The following is a 22,557-nucleotide window of genomic DNA, read 5'->3' on the forward strand; positions in this document are numbered from 1 at the left end:
ATTATGCATGGTCTATTTTACTCCATCAGGAGCAAAACATTTTGAGCATCATATTTGTAAAATGATCATGACAAGGCTAGAGTTTGTTGCCTGTTACTGCATGTTTTCTTACAACTTACTAAGTATACAAACATGGCATAGGGATGTTGGTACAGCACTAAGATAAGGTCAGTAAATTAAAACAAACATAACAAGTGGGAAAACCTTTGTAAAAATGTGCAGACAACTGCATTCAGCACAACTGTTGATGGCTTGGCCTTGAGCTCAGTTGGTGGAGCTGCTGCTCCCTGACTGCTAAGATAATGTGTATGATGTAATCACGCCAAGCCCACACTATCATGGTATTACAGCAAAAGCTGTGTCTGTGAACTGGGTCCATTCCCATTTACATTCAGGTACAATAACAAGGTAATTGGAAGGGTTTTGCCAATACTATATATGTAGAGTTGCAGCTTGAAGTGAGTGTTCTGGGGCGTGAAAGGCAAAGTAAGTCTTTTGCTGGCCAGGTACTAGAGAGCATTGTATTAAATGACCATGCAAGCATGCACCTCTTCACCAGCTGCAGAAGAACGTTTTCTGATGCGATGTAAGAATGGCTATATATGATAGACCGAAGATCTGTCTAGCCCATTGCCATTCTGTGCTTGTGGCCAGACAGCCACAATTTGGACACTGGATATAAATGTAGGTTAAACTAAATGGATTCATTAGCCAAATCATAATACCAGTTGCTTTGCTGCTGGCTGAACATGCATTAAAATAATCCCTGATCTTCAGAGAAGATTAGATATTTGGATGCTAGAAAGTTGTGAGAGATAGGGAAAACTTCAGCAAAATATAGCAAACGTTCTGGTTTTAAATACATTTGTTATGTATTACATAACTGAGAAGGTGCATAATATAAATGTCTTTGTATTAGCTAGTTTTAAGCATCTGCATCTAGCCAGTCCAATGGGTAGATAAATAGGTCTGAATGTGACAACTGCAAGGATATCTGTTATGTCCTTTCAGAAATATGTGCAACTTGATGGGAGATTTTTGTTTGCTTGTTTTGTTGTTCTTTGGTTGTGTGTTTGTGTTTTGGTTTTTTTTTTTAATCAGAGACATATTCTCAAGATATTTACATAGTCCTAAACTCAGCTTGTTTATGTGATTGCATGCAGTTTCTTCATGCAACCTTCACAAACCCTTCCTGCTTTCTGAAGTTTTTGGAACAGTTAGTTAATTCTAACTCTCCATCTTCCTCTTTGACTGAAATTTGCAATTTCCTTTCGAGAAACAACTTCCTATTGAGTACTAACTTATCTGACTGCTTTGATGTATTTGAATTTTTTTTTTTTTTTTTAAGTCCTGAATGCATTGCAAAATCCAGTGCTGTCTTCACAGCTTGAATTTCTGCACTGCCTGAATTGAGGAAGTATAGAAGTGGATAGGAACTCATCTAACTAACAAATGAAAATCCAATTAAATTGTGCTTGGTCATGCAGTGTCATTGTAAAATTCCAAACTGCAGTAATTGAAATCTGGTTAGGCAGCTAAAGAGGACTGAATTGTTGCATATTTGCTGTGATCAGTATTGACTTTGGGACATCTGCCTTCTGGGAGTTGTGTGGATTTCCAAAAAATGCTGCAGCATATTTGGAAGCAGATACAGAAATGGGCTGATTTCTGCAGTGCAGCCGATCATCATGCCAGAACTACAGGAATCTAAGTCCTGGCCTGCAAAGTAGCCATTAAACTTATTTAGATGCCTGTGTTCTGTATACAATGAACAGATGAGCTTAAGTGCTAACACCCAGATTCCCAGCTACTGTCTTTCTGACCAAGGAACACTTAAGCTCCCTGGTGTTCCTGGATTTTATCTAATGCCTGTTTGATGTGGAGCAGGGACTGGAGCTCTTAAAGATCCTTTGAATCTTGTGGGTTTTATTCCCTGCAGTGGCCCAGCCTTTGAGGGAGAGGTAGACGTGACCTCCTCATTGCTTTGTTTGGTGAGTTGAGTGCTTTCCTGAGAGGGAATCTCTTAAACCAATGATTGTCTTACTAGAATTTGGGTTTCTTGCTGCTTAGGCTGAAATGTCTGGAGTGTTACAGAAGACTTATGTGTTTACTGTGGTGGATGTGCTTTTCAATGCAAGCAACGTATACAGTATGCTGTGACTGGAAATCTCTGCAGAGCATAAACCCACACCTACCGAATCAAGCCCCTAAACAGGCTTAGGTACCAACTTTGTGCTCACAGGCTTAAATGCAACATAAACCACCAGCCTGCAGAATTGCATTGCATCCAAGTATGTCAAGAAGGAGTGCTTTAAGAAACTCTTGAAATACTAGGTACTCAAAAAGCTGGGTTGGTCAGGAGGCTTTGGGGACAGGAGTGGAAGATTTTGTGACTGACCTCTTGGACTTTGACATCTAAATGCCATCAAAGTGCCTCCTGGAGTCTGAGTCTGAGTCTTAGCTTTTAGAGCTGAAGATGACCTTATGTATTTACATGCATAGAACACTTTTAACAGTTTTTTCTTTTGCAGTCTCCCTGAAGTTATCAGTGATCAATAGTCTCCTGTTTTGAAGAGTTAAACAATTAAGTGCAGACTTTCAAAAGTCTTTTAAATTTGAGTGTCTGCTTATGCTGAATTCAAATGTAGATGCTTTGCAGTTCTGCTTTCCTCGCGTCTGGACACTAAGCCTTAGTGGTGCTCAATGCTTTTACATGGGACGCCATGTGTAGCACCTGTGCAAAATAAGCTTGAGAGCCAAGCTGCCAGATACAGTTGAGAGTCACTTAGGAAATTTTGTCTTAAACAGCATCTCCCCAGACCACAGGAACTGCTGTTAGATCCAGTCTTAAATGTCAGGCTTTCTGACTCAGTCCTGTGCTTACACCATTAGATGACATTTTATTGTGAAGGTTCACGTGTTCAGGCAGTACTTCATAAACATCATGTACTTTTTAAAGTAGATCCTTGGGTTCCTGTGACAGCTATGGTTTCCTCTTCTGTACCTGAAGCAGGGAATTCCCCAGATTTCTCCCAAGAGCATTTTTTTGTTTTGTTTTGGTAAGTTCTGGGTTGTGCTCTCTCCCTAGAAATCTTCTAGTTCAATTTTACTTCATCAGTCATGAGCAAACTCTTGGTGGTGGTTGTCATCTACAGCAAATACTTTTCCTCTGCTTCCACTGAAGTGGTTTTATATATTGTCTATCAAACTACTTTAGACATCTTCTGTGCTTCTTTCTGCCAGGGTTGTATGCATAGAGAGGCTGCATTGGTGCACCCAGTCTTCACAGTCTTGGCCATGATATGTGGTAATATTATAATATCTAGAAAACCTATGCACATAAATCCATGGTATTGCTTTCATAGAAAATCTGATTTATATGCTTTCTGGATCCCTCCCTACACTGTGCTTTTTAAACGGTTGTCAAATGAAATAGAGGGGCTTTTCTGATTTGCCTCTGTCTTTTCCTGGACTTCCATACTTGCTGTTCAGGACATGAATAAGGCATTGATTTAATGTCGTCAAAGTCCTAGTTTATCAGTATAGCATCACTTGAAACTATAGAACACCTTGGGATATTGGCCTTAAGTTTTGAGGTTTTAAGTATAAGAAAGCATTGCTGCTTTTGCTCCCTATTTTTGTGCAGTATGTTTCTGTAATCCTTCAAATGTAAAGTTATCTGCCATGAAAGTCCTACAAATATTGTTCTACGTTTGAAACCAATTTGTAGAGTATGTATGCATGTGTAGTGGGTTGTGGAATGACGTGGGGTTCAGTTTTGGGGTAAGGAGGAGTGAATGTGGAGGTGCATGCATCTGCTTTCTTTGTATGCTGTTCTTCCTTTTCTGTTCAGTAAAATTTATGTTGAATTATTACAGCCTTACATAGAAGAAGTTAGTGGAGATAATTTCAGTTGCTGTTCTGCAAAAAGCAGAGTGAATTCAAGAACTCCTTTAGAGCCAGAGTCCTCATAGTTTAGGCAGAACAAGCTAACAGGTTAACATTAGGTGTATAAAAATGCACAAAGACAAACCTAAAACTGGGGAGAAAGGCATGTGACATTTCCTAAATAGAAAATGACAGGTTTGTTTAAATATAAACAAATAAATGTAAATGCTTGTGCTTAGGATATAGTGGGGTGTGTGCATATACACGTGCATTTTTTCACTGAGGTGTTTGAGAGTGTGGCTGACTTGTTAAATTGAATTTTCAATTTCTTGAGCGCTTTTTCCTGAAGAAGTGGTTGTCTCATCAGGTAGTCTGAATGTAATTGTACGCTTCTGCTATTTTGCATAGGGTGGGCTTTGCATTCCTTCTATAAGTGCATTCCAGGAACAGTAATACTTATATTTGGCTGTAGTGATGCAATTTTCCAGGAATTCTGTTAACATCAAAATGGAGAAAAAATAAAATAATAATTAAAAAAATCACTTGTTTGATGGTACTCTTGCAAATTGACACAAATGGTCAACTTTTGATCTAGAAACTCAGCTCCTCTTCCCTCCTAAGTGGTTAGTGCATAACGGAATCTTTTTGCTTTTGGCAATTTGGGGGGAAAATGCATTTAAAATGTCTAAGATTTCCAAGTGTAAATTTGGCTGTAGTAGATGTCAATAAACATGTCAAAAGGATTTTTATCCTGAAATTTTGGTATGTGTTATATTAGTGCTCTGAATCGCAGTAGCTCCAGTGGAAATCTTAAGTCAGCGTTTTGGAAACCAAGGGTTTAAATGATGCACTTGTGAGTATTTTTACATTATTTTGACAGAGGAGTTTAAAACTGAGAAACAATCTTTTCTACAAGAATTCTAGTTTTTTTCTGAATCCTGAAGTTATATTCTGCTTTATGCCTAGACTAAATCACCTTGCACCATTATATGACACAGCAGCATTTGTATTTATTCTGAATTTTCTTAACTGACTGAATTTTTTGCTTTATTTTAATAACATTTATAATTAGTGTGTAGTTTGCTTTTAATGAATTCATAACTCTAGAAAAAAACATGGTACCTACCATTCTGCCATTGTCTATAAACTTCCTTTAACTTTGGCTCTCCTTATTTGAGAAGAGTTATCATACATTGATAGATCAGTGTAGTTACTGTCCTACGCACTGAACAGAAAATACTGTCTGAGTTGGAGTTTAAATCCGTAAAATAGCAATATAGATAAACTGATTGGGGTTTTGGCAAGTAGAAAGCAAGATCTTGCTCCACTGCACTCTGCCTTACATTGTATCCTGAAAAATGACCCTTGAAACACGTGAAATTCTTTGGATTTTAAAAAAACTCCTTTTGTTTTTTTGGTTTTTTTTTTTTTTTGGTGGTTTTGGGGGGGTTTAATTTTTTTAAAAGAACAACTATGCTGCAATGTTTTGATGTCTTTCTGACAAAAATGAAATTACTGTTGTTGTGAGCTGGAGAATGCAGATCATCCAGACAGCAGTTTAGGTTACTATATGCACAAGTATCTCTTTGGTGATTTGAAGCAGGGAATAGAAAATGTTGCAGTGTTTTAGGTAGTTATAATAGACTCTGGGGACCGTTCATTGCTACTGAAGTAATATGACTGCGTGCCACATTGCTGTCTAACCACTAAGAAAAAAAATTCTGATTAAAATAGTTGCTAGTAAGACAAGCACAAAATTGATAAAGTGGATGCCAACATTTGCACTTCTGCATTTAGGCAATAAAGCTGCCTGTATGAGACACTTCCTAGCCATGGTGCAGCTGGACGCCCAGAACTGGTTGAGCACTTTCTTCAAAGCTGCTGCTACAGTCCCTCTCTCTTCTCAATTTGGCTTTTTTTCTCTTCCCCCACCCCAACTTCTCAGTGCTAAGTTGAGAGTTAACTGCTGTTTAACAAAAAATATTTTTATTCTATTTAGTTTTAGAACAAACTTTGGGCCAGGTTTGTGGCCCCAAACATTTCAGGAAATTGCAACTTGCACAGTATTTTTAGTTGCTTCGTATGTAACATGTTAGTTTTTTATCAGAATGCTAATAGGTCACTTACAAGTTCAAGAAAAAAAGATTTGCAACACTTTTTTAAAATCCTGCTAGCTGTAGAGTTCAGTGTGAAGGACAAATATCACATAACTATTTTTACTTTGGGAAGCGGAAAATAAGGAGAGAATGTTTAACAGTATCTTGAAGGACGCTTTATTTTTAAATGCTCTTCCTAGAAGCTGAATTAACTTGTATTATTTTAGCATTATCTTGTCAGCTCTCTCTTATTTTTAAAAAAAAGAAAAGGGGGGGACGGGACACCACCCTCTGAATCTTGCAGAGGTTGCATTTTCCATGTGTAAGTATACACTGACGTGTGCTAACCTAATAGAAAAGAAAATGACAGTTCTACATTATTTTTCTGCCCCCCTTCCTGAAGTAAAGCAAGCATTGATTTGAGAATGGAAGTGAAATTGAGCCATCACAGTCTCTTGATCTGGTTTGAGATACTGGAGGCATGAAGCCAAAAGATACTGGTGACTGCTGTGGAAACCAGCTATTGCTTTTTAAAGTGTGTTAAAGTATTCAGTCATGCACTGAGGCTCTCTTTTTCTCTTTGCCTGCAATTGAGAAGCATTACCTTAATTCTTTTTAATCTTCCTACTTTATGCAAGCTTTATAATCCTTATAAGGAATTGCTTAGTACAAATTACTGATGTTTGTATTTCAGGGCTCTTTTCTTTGCAAGTTCTCTGTGCCAGTTGCTTACCAGTTCTTAAGAGACTTGCAGTCCATTGAGTTTAATTGTTTAAGGATTGTATTTGGTTACTGCCTTACTGGGACATTTCAAGTGTGTTTTTCCTGGTATGTTTATGTGGTATGCTTATTTACTAATAAAAGTCTAAATATCTGTGATTGTCTCCATGTGTCCTGTAATGTATGTTATACCCATATTATGGCAATCATGTCACTGTATGTAATGTAACACACATGTATTACAACACATGTGTTTTTATTCTAATCTAGATCTCAAAGGAGTTTTAACTGGCTTTCACTTTGAAATTTTTTCATATACTGTGAACAATCAGCACAACTAAATGTGTCAAACTTAAGACACTATTGCAGCAGTTAGCACCTCTGAATCTCTCTATAAAATGTGTATCTATAACAACATTACAATTTTCAATTACAGTGCCTTACCCAATTGATGGTTACTTTATTTTCCTTCTGCTCCTCCAAAGTTTAGGCACATGATCTAAAGGAAAATCTGTAAACTTAGTGTTAGGCTCCTTTTTCTTTGTTCTTTCTCCAAACAGAATTAATTTTAGCAGAGTACATTTAATGTATTTTTTTAACTAGTTTTCTTGTTTGGTGTTCTTTGGCTTGCTTGGAAAAGCAATTAAATGAATCTTCTGTTTCTTCAGTCTGAATGTAGGTGCTCTCATCATCATTAAAAATCAGCTTAGGTGACGGTGGTGCTTTTGTATGTGTACACATGCTGTCGTCACTAGGACAGTATTTCAGACATGGTAAGACATTTCCTGCCCTGAAATGTTTGCTGTTTAAAATAGTTTTCACAGTGCAAAAATGTGAAACAATGGTCTAGAAAAGGTAGGCTGTGGAAGGACTTCTGGAGGGGAGGGAAGGGGTTGGAAGAAGTTAGAAATGAAGAGGAGGGAAGAAACAAATAAAGTGACTATTTTAGGCTTTGGGGGCAGTACCGCAGGCGCTGTGAAGCAATAAATGGGGCAAAGGGGAGAACAGTCAAGTGAGAAGAATGTGGAGTGAGTGGGAGTAGAAGAAAATGAATGTAATGCGCTGCACTGCCCAGCAGCCTGGTGTCTCCTTAAGCTGCCAGTGCTGTAGCTGTGAACGCCAGCACTGCTGGAGCTGGAAGCACAGAGTCTGAATTTCAAGACATGTCTGTGTACCTCTGTGGAAATTATGAAGAAAAAAATTTTCACTAAATGCTGAGCATCGTTGCAGAAATGATGCCTGTATTGCTTTCGTGTGTTATATAACACTGTGCCAAGTTGTGTTTCCTCTCTCTCTCATTTTCTCCCCCCCCCCCATTTTTGATAAGTGCTTTTCTGAGAGGTTTCACAGGAAACTGCAGGCAGATCAACCAAAGATGAGAAGTCAGTGTGCATAATTTGTACTTCACTGAATATCTGTGTGCAATCTCTCATTTAGTTAGTTATTCTGGCATTACTTCCTTTCATCTCAAAAATAACATGCTTGCAGTTATCACCTGCTTTTTCAAAGAGAATACGTAATATGACAATCTTTGACTGTTCCCTGTTCAGTCTAAACAGTGACATTATTGTGAGAGGTATTTTCTCATGGTTTCTTTTTTGGAAAGAATTTTTAAAAAGCTTGCAGGATTATTATTCATAACTGTATAGGCTAAAGATATGAGAAAAGTAATTTTATAAGGAAGGATTTAATTTATTTAGACCAAATGACCTATTTGGAGTAAAAAAATTTGACAAACTCTTGGGACCTATAGAAGGGCTTAGTGCTGAAAGCTTGTCTGTTTTCCCACAGTTATATCTGTTTGTCTAGTAAAAGATATTACCTCTCATTACAAGTATTTGTTCTCTCTGAAGGCTTGGAACAAAACAAAAGAGTTGCTTGAAGATGGAAATGTATTTCCTCCCTTAACAGTTTCTACTGAATCCTGCAGGTGTTTAGTCTATGTGCTTCAGGATTTAGGCCATAAATAATAATTTGGCTTTTAATCATGCCTTTCAGTTGAGTCCTCTTGTTACATCTAAGCTGGATGATTACCATAGCATCACCTAAAATAGAGACAATAAAACTGAGGTTTCATGGCCTGAATCCACTAACCTTAATAAATGAAACTAAGTGGATAACTATAAACAAAGAATGTGAAAGTAGGTTATCAAACCATGTGATAACATTGGTTCCTTGGAAATATGAAAGTAACTATTTCTGTGTCAAGAACTAAACCCTGTTTAAGTGGTATTGCAGGCTGACTACAATTGTCTCGTGTGCCCAGACTTCAGTGCATAATGTTGAGGCTTCTGTGCGAAATGATGTAATTATCTGTGTGCCCTATCAGAGTCAGGTATTTATATTTGAAAACCTGTGTCTCTATCATCTGGTGGATCCTTATCAAGATGAGAGCTCAGCTGCGTGGGATAATATGCAGTTGCGTGAGAGGAGACCTGGTTCTGTCCCTGAATAGTTTGCAAGATGCAACACGTGAAGTGGCGTCTCCCCCCTCCCCTCTCTTTTTAAGGAAGGAATGGAGAGCAAGGGTTACGGTAATTCACTTGAATGTAACGCTCGCTAACAGTATGCATAAATTGGTCCAAGTTGTCTTTAACAGCTAGTCATTTTCCCTGGGAGAAACTGAAGATGTTCTTGTATGATGGAAAAAAAGATTAGACAAAGCAGAAAAAGCACTTGTAGGTTTTTCTGTATTGACATTTTTCAGCATTGTTGGGTCTATTAGAAGTTGGTTATTACTCCAGTCACAGACTGATAGATCAGTGGTAATGAAGAATATTAGGAAGTGGTAGATTGACTTCTTAATGCTAACGCTTCATTAAACTACTAAAATGATGCTTTTAAGAGGTGCAGTTGCAGTACAAATGCTACAGATGCCAAGATTGCAGCAAGGTTTTCCTTATACTCCATAAGGTACAAATCTGTATCCCTTAACTGCTGTTGGTTAAACTTCTGCTTTGTGCCCATTTTGTACCTTAATAGCACACTGTCCCCTATGATTCTTCCCTGCCCTTGTGCGTAGCAGACAACCATTTTGTTCCATATTACCTTCAGAATGTCTATTTGATTCTACATATAAAGAGTACACTTAGAAATAAAGGCAGTGCTTCTTGCTTTACTGACTTATTTTGTATAAAAATGCGCTTGGGCTGAGAAGAGAGCCTCACCTGTTTCGGTCGGCTGATCCATGCCTTAGAACAACCTGTTCTGGGAGAGGCAGGCTGGAACAGCTTGTGGATGTATCTCCAGAGGTATAGCCTGCTAAACCTGTTTGCCTTGTAAAAGCTGAGGTTTCTGCTCAGGATTAGAAGTTATGGCTTCGATTTCATCTTCCTTACCACCTGTGTATTCTTTACCTGGCTTTAAAAAAAAACAAAACCAAAACAACAAAAACCAGTCGGTAAAATACCATCTTTTCATCACGTCTATAAAAAGTCCATTTTGTTGTGATTTAAATCACTCCTCTCCCAAAGTTTTTCTTTCAAAGATCAGATCTTCACATTGGGGTTTTTTTGTGTGTGTGCAAAATCTTATTCTAGTGTTATTTTTTTCTATTCTTGTTTTCTAAAACGATTAGTGCTGCGTGCAGGATACTGCCCGCCAGTGATGTATGTGTACAGGATTATGTGTGAGACAGCTCAAACCAAAGAAAAACATGCACCTCTCCCTTTACGGAAGAGAATGCACAGCCAAACATTCTGCATGTAATCCTAATCATCACCTCATTTTCCACTTAAAGGCAGAATGACCTACATAAGATATGGGAGCTGATAAATGATGATACAAGTTATTTATTTCATTAATTGTTATTTCATGTGTGATATAAAACACCATTTTGTGGGCTTGGGTACTGTACTTCAACTTCCTCACTCTCTGAAGTGTAAGAGGGAGTTTTCCTCTCCGTGTCACCCTCCATACCTTTTCTTGGCTTCAGAAATCGTGCAGGAAGCCCAGCATCAGAGGATAACTGGCAGTCGGACTCGACAGCAGCTGTATCATTCCATTAATTTCTACAGAGTTACATCAAAGCCTTTTCAACTCCTTCAGTCCATGAAAGCATCTCTGAAACTGTCCCATTTGCTTTTCTTTTGATAACAGCTATTGGTATTTTTCCTTTGAATTGAATCATACTTGGGGTGATCTTTTAAGACAGTAGCTAATGCAGCTGTAATTTTTGACTGAGCTTGCAGAATAAATGGGGTCAAACATGGGTAAGACTTCCCCAGGAGCTCTCCAAAGGGAAGCCCAACAGTGTAAGCAGTGATGCTTAAGGTTTAGTATGGCCTCCTTCCTCCAGAGATAATCATGAATCAATTTCCTTTACGGTAAGGCAGCACTGGGCTGCTGGATGCAATGAATCCTTTTAATTAGTCATAGAAGTCCTAACCAGTTGTTTAAAGGTCTCAAAACACCATTAAGAGGCGATGAGGGTGCAGTTTGTGACCAAATTCTGCTTTGAATAATTACAGTGTTGCTGCCTACACTTCTCCATATTCAAGTAGATATAGCATTCTTCCTTGCTACTTGGCATAAATGATTTTGTATGCTAATAACTACTGCATTCCAGCCTAGAGGTGGTGGCATGTAGGAAGGAGATGGCAAAAATTCATTTCCATGTCTGTGTGAAGGGAGATGCTGCTGGCGTTTAGCGATGGCCGAGCAGGGAGAAAGAAGCAAACCCTTTGTCAGCTCAGTGGTAATCACCCTTGCAGAGTCCCAGAGAGATGCTCAAGGTGGCTGTTCTCATGCCCTTGAAGAGTGTATGGCTCTGTTTCCTGTAATGGCAGCCACAAAATGCTAATGCGTGTGCAGCAGGACAAGTCATTTCCTAGTGCACTGAACCAACACTACTGGTAAATATTTAGGACAGATCAGATGGTCTGAGCGCATGTGCTGAGGAGGAATGCTGTACTTAGCTAGTATTATCTGAGATCCATTTTAAATATATGCTGTCTCTGTGGTAACACTGGGTGGTTGTTTCAGATACAAAATTTCGGTTAATCTGCTGCGTCAGTTTGGGCTTGCAAGTTCAAAAATATCTTATTAGTGATTTATGTCTTTCATTGTTGTTCTTTTTTGTCATACGGTTCTCTCTGCCCACGCACTGCTACCTAATCTTTTAAGTTTTGCGTTCTGTTCCTGTGGTTATTCCGTGAGCAGAAAGCTTGGTGTCACCCACAGAGCGGCACACGCCTAGCTCTGCACTTGAACATTAAGTTTCTTGTGTGAAGGTATATCTGAATTTTATCTCTCTAGAGTGAAAGTAGCTTATATCTTTAATTATCTTTATAGAGCCGAATAATATCCTGTACTCTCTGTGCGCACAATGTTTGACTTAATTTTGTGTTGATTAATTAAGGAGAAACTTCTTTTCTTTCACCTTTTCCCTATAGTCTTGCAAGCCAGCTTCTGGTGGAGTTAGCTTCAAGCGCTCATTAGCATAGCCTGGGCCTTTGACATACTGCAGTGGTGATTTATGCTTGTGAATATTCATTGTAGCAAATCCAGTGGCTTTTCTGCTCACTCTGTTTTTTTTGGAGAGTACCATGCAAGATACAAAATCTCCTTGCAACTTGCAACTAACTCCCTGGGGTAGAAGTTTGCTGTGTTTGAATCCCTTTGCGTTTGTGACGGCAGAGAGTACCAGTACTGCAAACGTAGCATTGCTTATCAGAAAGGAAGACTGTATAAAAGGAGAGGTGGTAGGATAGTCGCCTAAGTTCACTGTGTGTGTTTGTTAATACCAGTCAGCTTCCACCCATCTTGAGAGCTGTCATGAGAGGGCAGTTAGGAGAAATGCAAATTAATTCTGAAAAGAGTAAAGGAATCAGAAAAGAGAAAGATAGTCCATGAGAGAACAGGCAGGGGATAATGGAAAATGCTTCCAGAGTTAGAGGCAAAGATATGTGAAAGAACAAGTAGGAAAGGAGATGCCACAAGATTAACTTTCCTCTCTATGTACAGTGATCAAAGTCTGAAACTCTCAACTACTATTTCAGTTTCTGACATAACTTGGCTCCATGACATTGAGAAAGCCTGCTTCCCTAGGGGTGCCATCTGAGAAACCCTATTAGTTCTTCTGCCATTTGAGCTAAGCTGTAGTAAGATAATAGGAGGGAAGAAATTTATTATTTTTAGGGAAGGAAATGACAGACTAATTGACCTCCATCTGCAAAAAGTTATTTCAGTGTCTCTGTAAAATTTGATGCCATTTTTTTGTCCGTAAGAGGAGATCTGGACATACTGCAGCGTGCTGAAGCATCTTAGTTACAGCTGATGAACTTGTTCAGAATATCTGTGAGCTTTTATCAAGCATTGTATCTGCAAAGTATCTTCATACCAACTGGAAAAGATTTACAACATTTTCTGAATGTACAATGACTGAACAAGTGAAAGTGTTTGACCAATACAAAAGTAGGGTGTATATACTGACATTTTTCCGCAGAAAAGTTTCACTGAGTGATGTGTCTTAGGAGGAGAGCCAAGGGGGATGAGAAACTGTCCCAACTGCTCATCTCCTTGCTTCTAATTAGCAATCACTGTATGAGAGCGCCTTTTTTAAAAAATACAGATTTATTATTTTTTTAATAGGATTGATATGTTAGCTTTCTTTTGTACAGAAAGTTTTGTACAGTTCTGCTTTCTGTGCTGAAGCTGGAAACTTCAAATGGAATTTTAACACTTCTCATATTAACTTACTGCTGTTTTATTGATAAGAAATATTTAGTGCTTATTAAAGTGATCAAATACAGATATTTCTTGCTTCCATTATTATTGACGTGAAAAAGTAATTTATTCAGACCTTTCAGAGGCAAATGCTATGCAGATTGCAAAGGTACTCCCAAAGAACTCACAAGGTGTTCAAAGCGAAGCAACAGGCAGCTGAAGCAAATCTCTTGAGGGGGAGGGAGAGAGTACTTTGTCACAGAAGTAACAGCATGGTATCTTCTATGCTGCCTGCATGCAAAATCTACGTGCTTATGGAATGCTGTCTTCATTTCAGTGAAGTCAAGAGTTTTGTCTTTGAACAATTTGGGGCAGGATTTTTCCATTTCTGTGGTTGCTTTTTGGTAATTTTTTTTTTAATTAATTTAAATTGACACAGGTAATCATGTATTCTTTAGCAATCTTAACTGTTTAGCCAGGGGCAGATATTTGCTGTTCCTCATTCTGCTTTCTGTTTTTACATTTGTACCATCCTCTACATTAGCTAGTACTGGTGAGTGCTGTCAGAAATACATCATAAATTAATTTATCTTGAGAACTCTCTTTTGATGCATTTTGGTTTAAAGATGCTTGTCTTTAAAATACATGCTCCTGGATGCTCAGCTACAGTACTCACTGACTTCTTTGTTTTCTGTAGCCAAATCTTATCAGAAAAAATGGCAGTATTCTGTGCATTTATACTAAAGTCATTTTTCCTTAAAAGAAGGAGCCATAAAAGGGGAGCATTTAGAACCTTTCAAATGAAACCGATCACAGAGCAAATCAATTTATTCTACAAGTGAACAAAATGAGCCATGTTTGTCGTTTTAGTGAGAGTGAGATTGGTTGCATTTTTTTTCCACTCACCCCTTGGACATGGAAAAGTGATTAGCGTGATATAAAAGAGGGTGTTGTGGCAAGGTCATCATTGGAAACGATAGGTAAATCTTAGTGAACAGTCTACTACCAAGTATTTGGAGTGATTGGGATGTATAGGAGACAGTCATGGAAAACCCCAGGATGGGGATGATTAAATTGGGCTCAGGGGTTGGAGGAAGGGATTGAGGTGGGGCAACTGAGCCTGTGTGTGTTGGGGAGCATTGTACCTTCAGCCATCATGACAAAAAATGACTATATTTTGAAATAATAAGCATTGTGGAAAAGTCAACTACTTTTAATTTGACGCTTCTCTGTGCTTAGCAATGATGCTCTTCAGAAAATCTTAGTGATATTACTGGGGATATTTTTCTAAAAAAAACCTCCACCTCTTGAAAATTCAGCTTCATGATGTTTAAGATATTGATAGTCGATAAACAATTTCTTCACTATTTATCAATGATTGTTTTAAAGTGAACCTAAGAAATTAAATGAATTTTTTTTTTCCAGCTGTCTACCACCATAATGTTGGTGGACATGCCAGTTCATTAACTGGATACTTGAAAAATTATGCTTGTATGTTTTGAAAATATTTTTCTCTTCAGACTGTATTTCTGATGGTGGCTACAGTTAAATAATGTGTGGAATTAGAAAGTTGAGGGCTAGTGCTTTATTTTTCTTCTCCATTTTTATAGCTTCCTCTTTTAAGAAAAATTTCCAACTGACCAATTTAAAAAAAAAAACACAAAACAACAAACTTCTAACAAGCAAACAAACCAAAACCAAAAATCCCAAAGTACGGTTTCCTTGGGGACGTTAAGTCTAAACAAGTATACAATAATGCAATAATAAATATTAGCAGAAGAATTAATCATTTATTAGACAATCTTTACTTAGGAAAGCTTCTTAACACTTACAACAGTCAGTGGGATTAAAATGTGCTTAACTTGAAGCACATCCCAAGAGCTTTCCTCATTTGCATTTTACTTGCTCAAAGAACTTTAGGTTTGCTTTTTTTTTTTTTTTTTTAGGTGCAGTGCATATTGTAGCAATTTGAGCAAAATTAAAGCATTCCTAAAGCAAAAGAGTGCATCGGAATGATGTTTTAAGAATGAAGTGCTTGCTTACTGCTTTCGTACTGTTTGAAACCTTTTATTTCTGGCTCTTTCCCAATGTGGAAGGAGTTTGTTTTCAGAGAAATATTGTTGCCAAGGGACGAATGTTGACTGTGTTGTGTTTAAAACAGGCTGATATTAATTACATTCTTTTAGCTATTCTCCTTCTCTGGATAACTTTAAAAGGTCCTTCCAATTTCCAGAATGCTGAGGTAAGCTCTCAGAACATGAACACTGTGTCTCATCATTTACGTGAAGAATGTATTAAAGAACTGGCAAGAGCCAAACTCATTTTTGTGCACAGTCAAGAAATGTTGGTTTCAGATGATTATACTAATTAATAACATACAATGGCATTAGTGAATGCAGTGATTTCCCTCCCTTTCCTCTTTTATCTTTAAAGTCCTTATCTGAGCCAGTTATCAGCCAACCTGTGTGGAGAGCTGCTTACTGCATTAGTCCAGAACAGGCAAATTTTTTTCAGGACCTATTCTGTGATCGGGGCAGCATGATCTCGAGCAAAGTCAGTCTTTGGGATATTCCAGTTTCCCGTTGATAACATGATGTTTTGCATTGGATTTTGGTTCTTTCAAGGATCAGGCTGAGTTACTTAACTTGCCTCTTCTTACAGAACAGTTTTGTGCAAGCTTCCTTGAACTGGTGGTCCCAGTGATGGGATTGTTACAATGCTCACCCCACCAGAACTTGCACAGTGTGTTGGTTTTTTTTTTCCAACTAGCTCCTGAAGGCTGAGCCCAGCTCATGTTTTTTAGTCTTCTGCCTCTTTCAGAGTTTTAGATCACTTTGTTCTGTACTAGGTGAAATGCCACTTTCCAAGTATTTTTGCTTAATACTCAGTACTTTAAGAAATTCTGGGTTAAGAGAGCATAATGTACATAACTGCAGAGCTTGCCTTAGGGTGCCAACCCAGCTGCCTTGCTGTGCTTGTGTGGGAGCCCTAGAGGAGAGTGACACAAGCTGAGCCAAAGCAGGTGAATTTTCCCTGCCAGCCCTCTCCTCAGCCTTCTGTGTCTCTTGGCAGACTTGGTTTTGGGCCTTCTCATCCTCTCCTCTCATCCCTCCTTCAGTGGGATGAGTTCAGCGTGTCCTGTGAATTTCTGGGAGAAGAGCTCCAAGGAGGTTTTGTAAGTCTGAACTCCTTGTCCTCCTTGTCCACCTCCAAGTCCTGCTTGCTCGCAGCCCTGGCTGCTGACCAGTGGTCAGTCCTCCCTGGAGCTACCTGGATGTAACCTGACAGCTTATGCTCAACTTCTGAAATCTGCCTGGGAAGCTGTCGGCCTGCTGGACATAAGTGAAGGCCAGCTTTAGTGGTCAAAACCTTGTTTTAACAAAAGGTTACATACTTTTTGCCAGCTATGAGTTCTCAACAGAGGCATGTGTTTCTTCCCTTCATTCAGACGACGGAAGCCAGCTTCCTCCTTACTTGAATCCCAACATGAAAGCTCCCTTTCTCTCAGCTTTTCTGCCAGTCGCGATCCCTGTCACTCATTAGCCTCTTTCTACTTTCCTGAAAACTTGCTTTAATCCTGACACCTGTCTAGAAACGTCTTCTGATAGAGATAAGCATTGGCTTATTGTTTTGATAAATTCTCCGGATCTATTTGTTTGAAAAAATAAATGTTACGCATCCCAGTTGTCCCTCAAGAGATAGTCCTTATTATTCAGGAGTTCATGTTGACTTACAAAAGATTAATGTGCATTTACAGTGAAGTTATATTAATCAACAAATTGGCAGTCAATTTATGGATTACTAGAGAACATTTATGACTGCCTACATAAATCTATACTATGTCATTAGCATTCTGTTTAAATAACTGTATATTTTTATTTCTTTAGACAACTTTGACAGAAATTTCTGAGTATTCATCGGATAATGACAGTGTGGGAGAAGGAGAGATGGGCCTGGCGACCAGTACTCCAGGATTCACTAAGAGATTATGGCCGAGGTCAGGAGTGGACACGGGGGAAGTTACAGTACGACCGGCCAGCGAGTGGCTGAGGTCTGCGCAGGCCCTTCTCCGCACCCCCGGCAAGCAGGCGGGCAAGGCCCCCCGAGCCCCCACCGAGTCCACAAAGAAGACAAAGCTACTGAGGTAAATGCATTTTCCACCTTAAGGAATTTTTTTTTTTTTTTTAAATTGTAAGTAAAAGAATACTTACAGAAGAGTAGGAGTGCATTTCAAGGATAAACATTTTAGAGATGCAAATTCCAAAAAACTTAGAAGAGTGTCATTTATCTGTAAACAAGCAAACAAGGCAAGAAAGAACTCAGTTCAGTTTTAAAATCTGTGGTGAAAGCTCTCGATCTTGAACTCCTGCGTACAAATCAATATGGTTTTTGCACTTCTAATAATGCTTCTAACAACAGTGCCTTAGATGTGTGAGTGGATATACTTCTGTTTTAGCTTGTAATCATTTCATTGCTTTGTCCCTCTCCAGATAGTCTGCAGAAATGCTGTACCTCTGATTTTTTTTTTTTTTTTTTTTTTTTTTTTTTTTTTTTTTGGTCCTCTCCAGATTTGTCAGGGCAAAATTATCCAAAATACTGTAGGAAAAGGGTGGATGAGCAATTGTGCTGAAGTGCTGAATAGTGCAGGACAGAGTGATATTTAGGCAAAGGTGAGATGTATCTGTTAATCTGAAATTTAAATCTCTGTGACTAAATTAAATACATTAGAAAGATACCTAACTGCTGAAAGAAAACAGCCTGAGCAGTGGAAGCCTGCTGTTCATGATTTGCTACTTCTAGCTAATTACAGTGCAGAAATGGTCACTTCCTATATTGAATTAAGGTATACCTCAAGCTATGGAGACTACAATGACAATCTTCCCTTTGGTTAAATACCCATACCTTATTTTTCTCTTAAAATGTTCTTGGCTATTTGAAAATGCTTACAGATTTGAAAGTCCTAATTATTGAGGATCTTGTGCAAGCAAGCTTTATTTCTTGTTACTTTAAAAACATAAAGACACAAGTGTACTAAGTCAAACCAAAGCTGTAACCCCCAAAAATGCCTGTTAGTGGACAAAACCAAGTATCTGTGAAGGTAACAAGAAAAGGACAGCTTCATTTGATGACCTCTACTATCAATAATCTTAGTGCAAAAATTTTATTTTACAGCAAAGATACTCTGAAACAAGCGTATAAGAGAATAAATAGCTTTAAAAACAAACAAAACCAAGCCAACCACAACAATACAGAATGTAATCTGTCCAGAGTGGCCAGAGGAGCAGAGCTTGCAGGGTTTTTCACTCCTCCATCCTGTGGTTCCACCTTGGGTTGCTTTGGGAACAGGGAAGCAGGCAGGAAATTCCTCAGTTATGAGTTTTGTTTATCTAGTTATTTTGCTTGTCCAGGTAATTGTCATCTTTTTACTCTTCCTGTTCAGGGCATTAATTCCATGTGTCTCTCTTTCCCATTCTTCCTTTTACTGTTGATGGAGAACATTTTCATTGGTGTGCTAACAGTGGATATAAGAGTCTGCATCCTCGATAGGAAAGCTTCGGTTTTCAGTGCTGTGGATTGAAGGCCAGCTTGGAGAAAGGTTTGTCACCTTCTCGACTGATGAAGTGACAACCCCGTCTTTCTGGTTATATAGCTAAAAGTTGCATGGCAGTCGTTGGCTTGTTCTTTCTCCTTCCTTCCCACCTTTGCTGCAGGTCGAGGTCAAGCAGAAAAAGCAGTGAGCAGGGGAAATCATCCTGCAAGCTGGATCTGGCCCGCAGGCTCCCGCTCAGACCATTTGGAACTTTGCAGTAGGTGGAAGAGAGCCAAAAGCCTCTGCTTAGCCGGGCTTTCTTTTTCCAGGTTGATGCCTAGGGAAGCATGGGTCGAGCGGAGATGGGGCAGGTGGTAGAGCTGCCGCCTTCCTATGTGAATTCCTGCGAGAGAGGTTCTACTCCAAATCCAGATCGTATTAAATATGCTTACTTCATGGAAGAGTGCTGATGTAGGTAGAATAGACCTCCTATGGTTTTTTTTCCACTTTTAAGAAAATAGAAATTATTTCTGTTTTCATCTTTCTTTGCTGTTTGAGATGAATAAAGTCCTCAAAAGTAGAGAGAATATTTACAAAAAATTTGAGCTTATATTTTCTGAAAAAATCTTATACCATGTGTAACAGTCTCTTCCAAATTCTTTAAGCACACTGCAATCTGCATTTATATTTGCATTACCTGATTGCAGCTATGCTTCTATTACCTCAGTGGCTACATTTTTCTATGCAACCTCACAGAAAACCTCCTATCATCCCCCCCAAACCCCAACAAAAGCCAAACAAAAAAAAAACAAAGAAAAGAGTTGTAACAGTCTGTGGAAAAATTCAAATAAGTTACTTTCTACTGTCCTCTCCTCCTGAAATCCTCCTGGGGCTAAAATAGAAATGAGTAGTTGCCTGGATGGGAGGAAAAAGTATTGTTTGTTTGATCCTATTACAGATGTAATTGTCATACAATTAAGATGTAACCAAACCAACAGAAATCTTCAGAAGTAAGCTGATTATGGATGACTCAAATAAATTCTGATCCTAGTGTTAGAAATTTTGGTGTCAATTCAACACCTGTGAATGGAAGTAAAATGAGAAATCTGTCCCCAAAAGAACATGCACAATATACAATGTTGCTTATGATGAGCGAAATTTGAAGGGGCATCTTGCAATCCTTCTGTTAGGAGTTAAGTGGGGTTTTGGAAAGTGATTAGCATCTCCAGACAAGAAAGGGGTGACAGAAGCAGTTCCTCCCCCACCATGCCAACTGACTGGTCTATTCTGTGCCCTTTCGCCAAATTCTCATATGTATTCATGTATCCCCTGTAATGTTAGGTTTTGTTTTCAAAATTGTTCAAAGATTGTTCTTTCTACCATGGTCCGCAGGGGAGAGCAGGTAGTCTGTGTGGTGCTGTTTGTCCTTCAGGGGTGTAGGTAGTCCTGGGCAGGTTCTGAAGCAACCCGAAGGGCAGTGCTGTAGGAGGTGCCAGTCTGTCATGCTGGTGGCAAAGTATCATCTCTTCATTTACAGCCATCAATACCACTGTTCCTGGACGTCCTCACCTCAAACATCGGTTTTATGTGCCACCTTGTGTAGCTGCCTTCCTTTATTTAAACAAAATTGGTGATGGATGAAGCGGGAGTAGTATAATTTTCCCAGTTATGCTGAGAGATAAATGTCATTGTACTGCACGCATGAGCTACTAAGAGAGTTGATAAGGAAGTGCTACTGGTGGTACTTGATACTGAGGTGAATCGCCTTGGTGATCAGGTCAAGAGGTGTTGGGTTAGATGTTCCTGCCCTTTTATTCCACCACAAAGTTTCAGTTTCTCAGCTTGAGTCAACAGTGCATGGGAAAATAATGCAAGTGATTTGCAAACCTGAGGGAAGAGACTATATACTGCAGATAAGTTTTCAGGAAGCTCTTCTTTTTAGATTTGGAATTCATGTTAATGGTACAGGGTGAAATGTCTAAACTGCACTAGTTCCAAGTCTCTCAAGGTTCCCTTGTGAAAGAAGGGAGAAACGAAGAGTATCAGAGTTTGTTACATAGGTTAAACAGATAACTGGGTTCATTCAGTATTTATAAAGAAGAAAACTCAAAATGCACGCACTCAGCTTTTCTTGTCTACAAGTAAACCTTTCTTAAAGGTTTTACGAATTGTTTGCTTTTTGTAGTAAGATTTTATTTCCATCAGGAAAAAAAAAAGTCTGGGTTTCAGTGCAGGAAATAGATATCTTAAGTTATATAATGTTAACCCTACTTTTAAATCTGTCATGTTGCAAGAGATTTTAGTTGTGAAGAATAGCTGCTTTAGCTTTTTGTTTGTTTTTTTAATATGAGTGGCTGGTTTTAGTTTAATAGTAAAAGAAAATTGTGGGAAACTCTGTTTAATTATCTTATATCTACTTGTATGCAGACCACTTACAGATCTGATCTGCTAAAATTAACTTTTGTTATCAAAAGAGGAGAAAATTACAGAATGTCCTGGTGCTGTGTGCGGTAAAATGAAACCCAGTTGTCACATGAGGCCAACTGAGGTCCTGAAAATAAAGGAAATTGCCAAGGGAGGAAGAGGCTGGCACAAATGAAGCAGGCTTTTAATCTAAAATTGGGTCTGTTCTTTCTTACATCCATCCACAAGTAACAGGAGGGTATAACAGCAACAGACTAGCCCTTTTGACCGTCATGTTCTTATGGTGATTTAAACTATTGATTAAGTTTTCCTTGCTAGTGAATTTCTTGTTGGATTAGGAGAATATAACTGAAGAATATCATGGCTGCACTACAGATGTACCACTTGCAATCACTGGCAATGTACATGGGCAAATTATTTTGCGCTTCTTGAAAGTTAAAATGTCTTTCTTTTTTTAGAAAGTGTGGATGGTTTCACTGGGTCAGATGTTTGGTGTTAACAGGAAAAAACCAAAACACATTTAGTAAAAAAACGCCCACTTTCCTTAAAATGACAGATTTCTCCAATTTCACGTGTAATGTATTTTACTGATTGGAATGGTTTAGTAGGGTACATTTGTTCCCCATCAGAGAGAAGTCATTTTGGTGCCATGTTTAACCATGGATCTTGCTTTTCTATGCAAGATCTCTGCTCAGGCAAGCCAAAACCTTCAGAACTGAGGGGAAGGCTCTTCCCTTATCTTGTGGGGCATGGCTGTTCCCCCATCAAAACTGCTTCCTGCAGAGTCTTGCTCTTAACTTTGTTACTCTGCTCTATGATAAATTGTGCATGTGAGTCTGGCACTTGATTTTTCTGATTTATTATTTTTTACATATATATACTGGCCAAAACACGGATAACTTATTTCTGGGAAGACTCTCCGTATTAAATCATCTAACTTCTGCTGAGAGTCTCTGCTGTAAGAGAAGTAGGACAATCTGAAATATTTTTTTTCTATTAAGGAGTCTGAAGAGCCAGACAGCTGTGGTAAACTTTTGGGGTTTTTTTTCAGTGGCTGGTAAGAAGGGGTAATCAGTGTTTTGAAAACTATGAAAGGTGCAGGCCCCAAAAGCTTACCTATTTCCAAAGATGTTCCTAAATTATTTCACATATTTTCTGTGAGATAATTTGGCTAAGCAGAGCCATGGGAAAATCAATCACCTATAAAGTTTTACTTAAAATCTTTCACTGGAG

The 22,557-nt window shown here is 38.6% G+C and overlaps 1 protein-coding gene across 3 annotated transcripts in view; it reads left to right on the top strand.

Moving 5' to 3' along the window:
• Nucleotides 1-22,557, top strand: part of SPIDR (scaffold protein involved in DNA repair) — a 207,965-nt gene that overhangs the window by 36,708 nt on the left and 148,700 nt on the right. For all 3 annotated transcript variants that reach the window (XM_069779305.1, XM_069779306.1, XM_069779304.1), the window contains exon 6: nucleotides 17,258-17,514. In XM_069779305.1, coding sequence (XP_069635406.1) covers nucleotides 17,258-17,514 — 257 coding nt within the window. The remainder of the gene's footprint in view (nucleotides 1-17,257; nucleotides 17,515-22,557) is intronic.

This window comes from Haliaeetus albicilla, chromosome 3 (assembly GCF_947461875.1).
Source record: "Haliaeetus albicilla chromosome 3, bHalAlb1.1, whole genome shotgun sequence".
NCBI lineage: Eukaryota > Metazoa > Chordata > Aves > Accipitriformes > Accipitridae > Haliaeetus > Haliaeetus albicilla.